Source organism: Pygoscelis adeliae, unplaced genomic scaffold (assembly GCF_000699105.1).
Source record: "Pygoscelis adeliae isolate BGI_AS28 unplaced genomic scaffold, ASM69910v1 Scaffold26, whole genome shotgun sequence".
Taxonomy (NCBI): Eukaryota; Metazoa; Chordata; class Aves; order Sphenisciformes; family Spheniscidae; genus Pygoscelis; species Pygoscelis adeliae.
This window is the reverse complement of record NW_008825104.1, coordinates 360814-373338: the sequence shown is the minus strand read 5'-3', so window position 1 is coordinate 373338 and position 12525 is coordinate 360814. Positions and strand designations below refer to the sequence as shown.

The 12525-nt window shown below is 37.1% G+C and overlaps 1 protein-coding gene across 1 annotated transcript in view; it reads right to left on the bottom strand.

Moving 5' to 3' along the window:
- Window positions 1-12525, bottom strand: part of GLIS3 (GLIS family zinc finger 3) — a 175989-nt gene that overhangs the window by 28102 nt on the left and 135362 nt on the right. The window contains exon 6 of the mRNA XM_009327217.1: window positions 4258-4399. Within this exon, the coding sequence (XP_009325492.1) occupies window positions 4258-4399 (142 nt within the window). The remainder of the gene's footprint in view (window positions 1-4257; window positions 4400-12525) is intronic.

The window sequence follows — 12525 nt, the reverse complement described above, 5'->3', positions numbered from 1 at the left end:
CCTCCACCAGCTCCCTCAGCACTCTCGGGTGGATCCCATCCGGCCCCATAGACTTGTGAGCATCCAGGTGGCGTAGCAGGTCGTTGACTGCTTCCTCTTGGATTGGGGAGGGAGTTGTGCAGTTGCCTTGTTGCTTACAATATTTGTACCAATTCATCTGTAAATGCTCTCTTCTTCCCAATGTGAACCCAACCATTACACCAATTTTTGGAGAACCATTAAGCTGTCTCAAAATGGAAATTATAAACTCAGAAGTAAAACTGGTGAATAAAAGGACAAGTCTGAAGGGAAGTAAACTATCCTCCTTAAAATAGGTAAGATAATAATATTAACACTTTTCAGCTCCCTGTAATGTGTGTATGGTCCTACCTGGTAATACATCACATTTAGTAGGATTTTTGGATATGTATGACATACTTAAATTCAGCCAAAAAGGTGACAACATAGATCCTCTTAAGTGTTGGTTACCCTACATCACCTCCTCTTTTGGATCCGTTCCCTATGCATCAAATACAACCCGTTTTTCACTGCGATGGTCATTCATATCTCAGTTCTTCCTTCTCATTCTTTTTTTCTTCCAGTAATGAGCCATAACTACTTCCCAAGGCTTTAACAAACAGACTGCTTTTTCCTCAGACATCTCCCACACTGCCCATGGTGCCTAATGGTTAGGGAGCTCACTCACTGGGACAATTGCTTTAATAAAATGCCTTCATTTTTCCTGTATGAGTCCTCTATCCCCCACCTGCCTGTTCTATCTACCTACTGCCCTAACATTATCTTAGATGTAAACTCCTTTGGGAATGAATTCTTTCTTATTGTGTGTGTAGAGCACCTAGCTCAGTACTATTTAATTGGAAAAAAAAAAAAAACAAACACACAAGGAAAACATGTTACTTAAATAAATCACATCTTAAGTCATAGGCATAAAAGTAGTTAGGTCAAAGTTTCACAGTACTGGAGCATAAGACATTATTTAAAATACACTTAGAATTGCAAAACCTTCTGTAACTTTCCTGATGCAATTTTTAATTTCCAACTTGCAAAGAAAATCATGCATTTGACAAGCTTTAGTAATATCATTTGCTTGCTCTGGAGCAGAGCAGATATGATATTCAGTAACTATTTATAAATGAATGACACATTCTGGTTTATTCTTCAGTATTAAATGGTCAAGTTTTAACCAAACAGCACAGTTAAAATAATTTTTTTATTGCATTATTTATGATTCTTTCAGCCATAGGGATTCTAGATTGCACTATACAAAGTAAGTTGATATGATTTCACAGTAGAAAAAACATCATTTATATATTCTTATTATGAATGAGTTGCTCACATATTCATTCTATGAACTGAATAAACCAAAAAGCCTATGTATTTCTAAAAATTAAAACTGCTATGAGATGCTACCAGAAATTTCGCACTTCAGGAGAAACAGACTTTCAATTTCTATTTTACAAAATGTCACTATGTTTAGCCCTAGAAGAGTACGTATGCTTAACTTTAGACCTGTAAATGTAATTTTGTGTTAGTTTTAAGCAAAGGATCTGTCATGTTACCTCACTGTATTAATAAGATTATACTCATTTCAGATTTCTTTTATGAAGTCACAAAGGCCACAAGATAAGAAAAACATTTATGCAGTCTTAACTTTAAGTAACAGATATGTAATCAAAAAGATTATTGTTGTATTTCACTTAAATATATCTGTGTTTGCAGATTCTGTATTTTAACAGTACAGAGAAATGGTGATCATTACAGGCATTGCTGTACTTTGGTTAAGTGGAAATGGACTAGCATCTAAATGTCTACTTTTGTCATCTCTTACATATTTATAATAGTTTGCTTTCAAACATTTATTCTGTAGATCTCTTAGGAAAGGAGAAAACCTACCTTTGCTTTAAATGTGCATAAACCATAAGAAAAGTAACCTTCAAGTGAGAAAAGTTTGATTTAACAGAATTGGAAGAATGGAAATCTGTTCCTGTTTCTGCTTGAAAAGTAGCACAGACACATTTCAGCTAATATGCTGTTTCTAACAGTTCCCAGTAAAAGTTACATATTTTATTTTTCAGAAAAGTCTTAAAGTTTTTCTTTGTATTTACAAAAAATATTGTTTTCAGAGAAGTTTGAAGGGTAGCTTCTCTAAGTCAGGACACTTAAGCTTTCATATGTTTTGCTTTTCTCTCCTTGGGGCACGAATAATTTTCATGTTGTCATTTCAATAAAAGAATTCCCTCCCTGTTGGAGTTATCTTACTTATTCACATACTATATTATTATGTAGCAGCCCTGATGAGTCGTTAATGAAACAATTCATTTCAACTGGATTGGGTGGTTGTCAAAATGAAGTGACATGGATTCATCTATACCTGACATAATACCCTCAGCTAACTGATGTGAAACAACACAAGCGAATAAAACTATGAGAAATTTGCCAAGTTATAGATAGCTGTGAACACATGTAAGGGAAAGCAGTTTATTACTTACAGAGAAATTAATGCTGATAAAAGTATGTTGATTAATACTACAAAAATTGCTGCACAATAGGAAGCAGTGCCAAGTAAGAAAAATAAAAAATTATTGTATCAAAGAATGTCCATAGTTAGTAGTGCTGTAAACCCCAAGTATTGAAAGACAAGGCATGAATGAGATTACAAAAAGTAATGCCACAGTCTCAAAAGCTGTCTATGGGACATGATAACTGCAGGCAATTGCCAGCTCAGGGCTGGCTGGAGGCAATAGCTTTGCTCGGCTTAGGATCCTGACAAGTCATGGGGTGGCAGTTTGTTCAAGCTGCTGCCAGCCGAGGTTTGGACTGACCCAGCAGCTGGAGTTTGACAATCATAGTCTGGAAGCTGGACTGGTAAAAGAGCTGAGTGCTCAACAGATTCCAGTGGAAATCTCCTGTGAGAATGTCCTCAGTTTCTGAAAAGCTGGTCTCAGCTCATCTGACACACTGTCCCCACCTAGCTTCCATCCTATCTAGGGACTTAAAAGGAAAAGGAAAAGCTGAGTCTTTTATTCTCTCTCAGTTTTGCTCATTACACTGGGCAATACTAGTAAATCATTTTTTAAATCTCAACATTCCTCACTATCCAACGCCCTCTCAAAGTACAGTATAAAATAAGCAACTGTAACCATGTCGCTAGAGGTTCCCTGGCCAAAATCAGATATTTAAAATTTGAAATTTCCTTTAGCTTTCAAATAACAGATGCCACACTCAGCCTATAGTCAGACTAAAGCATTTAAAAGTTAATGGCATACAAGTAATGCCAACTAATTTATAAATTAGGATACAGTCAATCACAGATTTAAATTTCCTGATTTCTGTCATATAAACCTACATCATCAACTAGGGTGTAGCTAGTCAACAGCCTTCATGAAAACATATCATAGAATTGATAGGTTTACAAGCCTCTCAGTAAAATATAACTGCTTATTGAAGTGCCACTTCATATAATGTAATTTTCAGCACTGCACATAACAACATTCAGCTAATTCTTTCACCTCCTACATCTGGTTCTCAATTAAAAGTTGAACTGCTAGAAGATGTAATGCATTCTGCCTGAAAGTTAAAAACAGATGTTTTCAAACTACTAAAATACTGCATTAAAAAATGTTAACATCCTGCCCATTGTTGTCTTGAGCTTCAAGATGTATTATCACTCATAACTTATGAAATGTTTCAAATTTAGCTGAAATGTGAACAATTGTACATTTAGCCAGGTATGACAGAGTTAGGTATTTTAATATGAAAATCTCAGATACTTAACTGAAACAATAAAATAGAATTATCACATTTATAGCATAAATGTGTTTATTGGCGTATTTACAGTCATAATATGAGAGCTCATAATGCAGCATTTAAGTTCATTAATGTAGATCTATTGGAAAACTGATATGTGATCCATGAATAAGGAAGAGAAAAAATACTCCTTTGATTTTAAATGAAGCTTAATGAATTCAAGATGTTTACAAGGAATGGTAGAAGTGAATTGCTAGCAGAAGTCAAATGACTATAGACCAAAATATTGCTCTTTGTAGGTCTTTTCATGGATAAAATACGGTTTGTCCTGCCTCCCTTCAAAAAACATGTAAAAATCTGTTCAAAATTTGTCTTTTTATATCACTTTGCTGATTCTATCCTTCTCATGAGATAGATATGGACTTTAGAGTACATGCTACTCTGCAAAATCATCCCTAATCTTAAGTGAGCAATAATATAGCAGGCTGCTTTTCTGTCCTTTTTCTGTACCTGGGTAAATATCATTAGCAGGCCCTGGGGAATGTCCCATGGTACTATCTGCAGCATCATGCGGTGACGGGGCTGGCTGGAGGGGCTGGATTGTGAGGCAGTCATTCAGGATGTCCTGGCCAAGCTCTGAGCTAGATCGCAACTGAAACACAAGAGATGAAAAAGGAGAAATGATTATAACATGGACAAAAAAAAAAAAAAGGGAATAAATCACAAAAATCCTTAAGACACTGAAAAATTTTAATGAAGAATGTTGAGGGGTTAGAGGAAGAAATGGAGCACAAGCAGAATTCTTTTCTTTTAAATCCTGGTTAATATCCTTCCATTATAGCAGGGATTTTTTCAATTCTGAGGGAGGAAGCTCTTCCAGATGCTTAACAAGACTGTACTCAGGACAAGGGCTACTTGTACAGATAGGACCTTGGACAGATGGACTTACGTGTGTTCTCTTGTCATACACTACAATGTATCATATCCATATCATCAATGATTCATGGATAATGGAGATTTATCAAATGTCTGACATATATCAGCAGAGGGATACTATAAAAAATACAAATACTGTCCTGCTGGTTTAGTGCCCTGAACTGGCTCACTGAGGAATCAGAAAAGCAAAGGTGGTCGTGGCAGTGGAAACAAGGGACTGGGAGCAAGCAGCCAGGAGTGGTATCATTCAAGATGGGCAGGATGGAAGTGGTACCACCTTATATGGACCAAAGACCAAAGTTGTCTCAAGACCACATTGTTAAAGTGACTAGGACTGCATTTGTTTCACATTATGGCTCAACTGATCTGAAAGTGAGTGCTCAGACACTGCCACTAATCCCAGCTGCATGCACGGCTGCTTGCCTGGTACCTGATCCATCAACAGCAAGTCTGTTTATCTGGCTGATCCAGCAGAAAATTCACCCTGCAAACAATTAATAAACTAATTCATAAGAAGAGTTTTCCTTTGGATGAAATCGGATGAACAGTCTCACCCTAAGGCTACAATACAATACAATAAAAAAAGACAACTTTAAAAAAAATCCCAAAACCCAAATAAGGAAAAGGGAGAAAGCCTACTGCAGCACCCTGACACAAGGCTGTCTTAGATGTAATGCAAAACTCCACCCTGACGTTTCTGGCAGATGGATGTTGCTGCAGGCTGCTGGGACTGATGCCTGTCCCAACCCCCTGCCTGATATATATACAAAAATTTGCCTCTTCCTTACGGCCATCTCGGCTCACAGGCTGGTGTATTCATTTAAAAGCATGAAAAAGGAGGGTCTGTGCTTATATGCATGTGGGCCACCGCAGTGGCTGAGATGCAGATAAATATCCTGTCCTGTCACCCATGCTGATGAAGAGAGAGTTCACGCAGCATGATGGCCAGAAACCTGACCTAGTGCAGTAGGATTTGCTGCGCTCATATATCAGAGTCCCAACAAGCAAATCTCACAGATGCAACTGAGGCTTCTCCTCTCTGGTGCTGTGAAAGCTGAGCAGGTTAACAGTAACTAGAACATAACCTAGCACCTCTGAAAAACTCCTAAGAGGAGGAAGAGCAACAACAAGAGAAATTTCTGTCTATCCTGTACTCAGAAATGAAGAAACAAGAGTAAGAGGGAATGATTCTGAAGGCAACTGTAGAATGACCCATTACTGTGCCACAAGATGCTGATAATCATTCAAATGATTGCATTCTGATGATATGCATTAGTATAAAACCGTTGCAACAGAGTGGAGAACACATCATAAGCATCTGAGGTAGGGTGACTGTAATAAGAGATATTATGCAGCCTATGATACCTATGCACAGACGGTGCACGCTGTAGATTATTCCTTCTCTTAAAAATTTAGTGAGTCATTATTAAGCCCAAAGATACACTACTTTTGTGAGGCATACTTGTTATTCTAGAACTTGTTATTCTAGAATTGTACAGAGAGGGGGAGGGGGGGAAGGGGAGAGAAAGAGGGAAACAAGGGAGAAAGGGAGAAAGAAAGGGAGAAATACCCTGACAAATGCTTTTCATTTATTATCCATATTTACATTCTGTTGTAAGTATAAATGTTTCTTCCAGTGTAGCATGTATGGTTGTCTGCTCTTATCCATTAATTATTCTGTTTTTACTGCTATCGCTAGTAATATGTCTTTTTCATGAAATTAAGTGCATGTGAAATTAAATGCCAGATATATCCAGATTCAAATTCTTATCAGTTACATTATTAATGTGACCTTAAATTTCTGTGGAATCTAATATGAAAATAAATAAGGAAAAATCTGACTTCTATAAAAAAATCAGGATTCTATCACACAGAATACAAATTTACAGACGTCACCTGTATTAAGTTGTTTGCGTGATTTTTTTTTTTTTGTGAGTAATAAACTGATCAATGTTCTACGATCAGATAGCACTCAAATAGATGAAACAGTGAGCAGAACGGAAAATGAGAGCTTAGTACTTACACATTAGTTACAAGTATTAAATAACAGCAACAGTCCATTTTACACATTTTTCTATCTTGCACTGTTCAGGAGGTTTGTTTTGCATTTGCAAACCCTTTGATACTGAGAACAAATCTATCATGACAACCTGTGCTGACATAAATTTTCTGGCTTGCCCAATAGTCAATGCTATAAAAACAAACAAAACCCGGGATCAACAACAGAAAACCAAAACCAGTGAAACCAACAGTGGGAGACAGCTGTTACCTGATTTCTGAAGATAGTTCTTAATCCATGCATTCATTATTATTGATTCATATTTACAACCACAAGGGCTAGAAATAAAGATTTTATAAACTTACCTACACACACACATACATGTGTTGTATATTATAATATGTAATTTTAGAATGACAATATATGTATTTAACATACATATAATGAAATATCCTGAGCAAGAGGTGGGTATTACACTGATTTGTGCAACTGCAGACACACACTGCTAATTCAAATTGCCACTAAAAATACTACCACAGGCCTTCTATAAACCCTCACCAGGTAACAGGTGCTGGGAATAACTTTACTCTCCTTTACTGCACAGTATGTATGTGAGTTCTCTTTAAGAGTAATTACTGTTACACCACTGGAAAGGGTATGGAGCAAGGGGTAGAGGACCCCTTCTCTACTGCTTAGCAGAGCAGGACCAGAAATGGGTAAGCTTCCTTTAGCAGAACCAGCCATTAAATCACAGCTGCTTCCCAAACTAGACAAAACTTCTGGAAAACTCCATTCCCCACCATTACTGTTTTCGAGAGAGAGAGACAGTAACCATGCTTTGGTTGCTAGGTCCTCCCTCCTCTGCCATCTAAAGTTCATCCTCTGTGCAATGTTTTTCCAGATCTTTCTTCTGTACCATTAACAGGGCTGGCATAAGCTGTGGCCTTTTTGGAACAAAACAGACTGCAAAAAACAGACTCTGGTTCAAATATGGCTGATCAAGGCATTGTTTTTTCCTGTAAAGACATTCAGGGTAAAAACCCCTCTCTATCTCAGTCAAATATTTTTGCATATTTTATAGAAAACTTTTAATAAAAAGTTTTAACTGAAACCAACGTTTTGCATTTTGTCAAGAGCAGGGAAATCTGAGCTACGATTTTTCTTTAGTATGTGAAGAAACACAGAACAGACAATGAAAAGACAGATGATCTTAAAAACAAGCAAATAAACCAACCATCCATTGTATCCATAAAATTTTATCTTCAGTTAAAAAAGCTATAATGGAGAAATAATAGTTGACCAGATCTAACTGCTGCAGTCTTGTTTCTTGCTTTGCTCTAAAGACAATGCATTTCTTTTCCAGCCTAGACTGTAGACTTACCAACCAGCTGTAAAGGACAGTTGACACTCTCTTTGACTTCTATATAAATCATATCCCAGCACAAATCTCCCAGCATCCTGGCTGCAATACCTTGCTTCCCCCATGACCACCTTGCTTCCCTCATGATCACTCAGCTGAGCACCAGAACAATCACACTGGGACTGAAAACTTGCCAATCTATTTTTGAGAATTATAAGGTTAGAAAGTTACCCTGACGAATGATGAAATCAGTAACTGACAATTTTGCCATGCTGAGCACAGACATTTTCTGTGTGCTGTAATGTAACCTAAATTTATGGCTGACCAAGGTGCAAGTTAACAATCAACTGCTCAGCTCACTTATAACTTCCCTGTATGAAATACTTGTTCTAAATAATAGATTTTCAATTTTAATAGCTCAGTTGTATGGTAGACTTGTGAAGTTTTGTATTTGGAAATCTGAGACATTCCCATTTCACAATATGGCAGTTTTTTCTAATACACAAAACAATTCACTGTCAGTCATGATTTATAATTGTTTTACTTCTGTGACAATCAACTAATGTTTATCAGCTTTCAGAACAATGGATGGAAATTCTACTCCTGTACATTTTAGATATGATTAAATAATTACCCAAGATTAAATGATACAAGCAGAAGTAATTAGAAGGAAGTAAGATTCTACATTCTTCAATTTTCAATTTCATTTTACTTGAGTCCAAGAGCAGAGATGTGCTGTTGATTCGATGCATGACATAATTCCAGAGAAAATGTCTCCTTAAAAGAAAAGATCATTTGCTTTATATTTCTCTAACCACTGTGCGTTTTATCTGAGATCTGCATGTTTTTGTACAATCTGGCTAGTTTCTTCAGCATTATTCCTGTTCAATAGAAATCAGACACCATCAAGGAAAACATAAGAAATGTGTTTATGAATACACTTAGTAAGAAGAGAAGTAGTTTAGGATTTCTCAAACATTAATAGTTTGTTTCCAAACCACATAAAATCAGATTTCCGTAACTTCAAAACCTGCCTATATGTACTCAGATTAACTCTAGTAATTCTTCAGCAAAGTCCAGACTCCTCCAGTCATTCAAACATCCCAGTTATGTCATCAAATCACAGCATTTTAAATCTTGCTTTTGTGAAAGCAGGCTTAATGGACTGTATGTATGCTGTGCACCTACTAGAGTATTTCCATATGTAAGAGAGACATTGGTTATAGTCTATTTATTTTGATGCAGGTTAGATCTGTGTCTGCCATGTCTAAAACCAGCAAAAAAACTCTAAATACTGCTATGCTTCACTGAGAGGAATTGTTTTACGCTAACTCTAATAGCTTTATAAATGTGTTTTTGTTTTCATTATAAAGCTAAGGAGGAATTTCTGTTATTCACAGAGTCTGTGTATGAAGTTTACTAAGCGCTATTTGTCAAGTAGAGCATAAGCCACTGGTCTTCCACTCATTTTTATTGTCTGTAAGTTAAGCTGGCACTGGGAGAGGGAAGCATGACCTGCCTACGCAGAGCTACATATTGTACTAGTTTTTCTGAACAAGTAGCCAGAATTTAATATTTGCTTGTACAGTTAGAGTAAAAATATGTCCTGTTAGCATCATGACATTGACAGTACACGGATGTGACCACTAGCAAATTACAAGTTCAATATGAAGCCATGCTATGTGACAGTGTTTACTCATATTATAGGTTTGCTTGCTACATCATCCCTTTACTCACGCAGATCAGCTTCAAGGTCCAGTGCTTTCTTGCACAGTACTAAACCGTTCTGACAACAGACAATAAAAGTTTACGCTTGCTAAAAGTTTACGCTTGCTAAGTGTCCTAATTCTTGCCTCTGGAGGCTACAGACATCTTGGGGCAAAGAAGCAATGCAGATAGAAGGGATTCCTCAAAAAACTTTGTTTCTAGTGAGTCATCTGGGCAGGATTTCTAGAGAGCCATAGCATTCATTCTTCTGCTAATTGTCTACCACAGCTTTCAGATACGTGTGCATGCTATTTTCATCTGCTCTTACATTCTGTTTCAATTAAATGTTTGGCCAGGAAAACACAATAAAAATCAAGTTAAACTAGCCTATCTGCACAGTAGGGATGTTAGGTTCTATACAAGAAATAGTTACTTCTGCTCCTCTCAAAATTTTACTACAAACATTTGAGTTCAAGTACAAAAATGGTTTCTATCTTTGTGACCTTGTGTAAATCAGGAAAACATACCAAAAATGTTTTTTAGCCTTTTGCATTAAAAATCAAAAGGACCTGGAACCTACACAATCAGCTAACTTTGGCAAATTTCAAGTCAAGAAGAAATTCTGATGTTGAAGCAATACTACAAGAGGAAAACACTGTTACGTTAAGATCGATGACATTGAAATGAATTCTACCTTTATTATGTATAGAACAGAGAGCTTTCTTTTGATTGGTATTATTCTAATATGAGGAATACTTTGGGTTATCTCCTCATTACAATGATATAGAACACCAAGATCACCATTTTAAGGGGAAAAAATGCAGCTGGGACAGATCTGAAAGGAAACTTTGAATAAAAAAAATCAAACTGAGAATCTTACTTTAAAGAAGGGAAGTACAATTTGATGAGATGTATTGTAAGTGGCCATTTTCTGAAACAAACAAAAAAGCTTGTTCGGTCATAGTTCTGTTGAAAACTGATTATTATTTTGCTCTACATATTTCCAAGTAATGTGTTTTAACATAGAAGGCTCCTAAGGATGCTCCTTGTTGTGACATCCACTGTCTTGGAGAAGCCCACATTTTCACAAATTTTGCTTTTGTTTCTTTCTCACTCTAGTCATAGAACTGGAAAGCACCCATACAGATGCATGCAGGTGCACGCACACACACATACATTACTTCTCTCCCTGCCCCATATCAGATTCTATCAAATCTGAAAGCATGCAACTATCTTCTAAAAAATGCTACTACATTGTATCTATGACCCTTCCTATTTCATCCTCTTTTTCTCGCAGTTCTAAGAGGCTTGTAGCTGGTTTTTGTGTGAACAGCAATCTAAGAGTTGAGCTGTGACATTCAAAAAGCAGGAAAAAATCACTCTTCTGTGCCAGACTGATTTGGAGATATAGATAATATATGATATTGCCAGCAATATATGATAACACCAGCTTTTCCAAGTAAATGCAGCTTGACAAAGAAACCACTTGTACTGCAGAATGATTTGCTTTCCCTTTCTGAAAATACATCTGTTTGGCAAATTTTTACTTCATGAGTGGAAAATCGTGGAAAATAAACAAGTACTTATCCACCTGGTTTTCATCTACCACAAACATTTTTCTCCCTATCACAGTTTACCAAGAATTGCCATGAAAATCTGTAGATAACATCAGCAATTGTTAGTATATAGAAACAAAGATTTTCAGATTTCACATTCTTTTTTAAACTCTGCAGCATCCTTTATATAACACTGGCCTTCACTTTAAATATTTCATTTTGCATTAATCACCTCTGGAACTTAAGTTCATGCACGTACCAGTTCCTACAAAGAAATACTAATCTGTTCAAAATAATACCTTGATTAGAGCCTAAGACTAGAACTGAAAAAACTTTGGCAGCTTTAATAGTAAGATCCAGATTATTAGCCTTCAGGCGTATGATTTTTACTCTTGCAAAAATTCCTTAGGACATCCCTGTATACAGTTTCATCCACTGTCTGTGAGTTGTTCGTTTAGTGTGTTTCCTGGCTAGATGATGATGTGATGTGCTGGCTGGGCTGGCACTGCTAACTTTCAGAGTTCCTACAGCCTCCCATTTATTGTGGGGCATTTCTGTTTCAGGTTGGGTTTTTTGTTGTTGTTAAAGCCCTAATTCAGCCTACAGTGCAGTCTCACAAACAACTGTGTCAGCAGATGGGGCAGAGCTCTGCAGCACAGGGAGGACACAAATGGGCAGATGAAGGCCCTCCTCATACAGGGACTGCCAGTGAAGCCAGTATATCATTGCTTCAGGAGTAGTACTGAGGACTCCAAAATCAGTACCTGCCAATGCAGGCCATCTGCCAATACCCATCTCCAGCAGTATGAAATCTGTGTGCCAACAGTTGATGCAGAGGTAGTCCCAACCTGGAACAGGGACACTCAATGAGGACGGTATTAAAGACCTGAAGGGTGTTTGGGCTACTGTCAGGGTGGTTAACTGCAACCTCTTAGGCATCCTTTACACAGCTTCAATCTTGCTTGCTCAGACACTGATGATGCTTAAATAGCATCATGGACAGGATAGCACATTTAAAGCCCTGTCTGAAGTGCAACTGGGTAATGAGACTCATAGAATTACAGAATCATAGAATCATTTAGGTTGGAAAAGTCCCTTACGATCATCAAGTCCAACTGTAAACATAACACTGCCAAGTCCACCGCTAAACTACTAAGCACCACATCTACATGTCTTTTAAATACCTCCAGGGATGGTGACTCAACCCCTTCCCTGGGCAG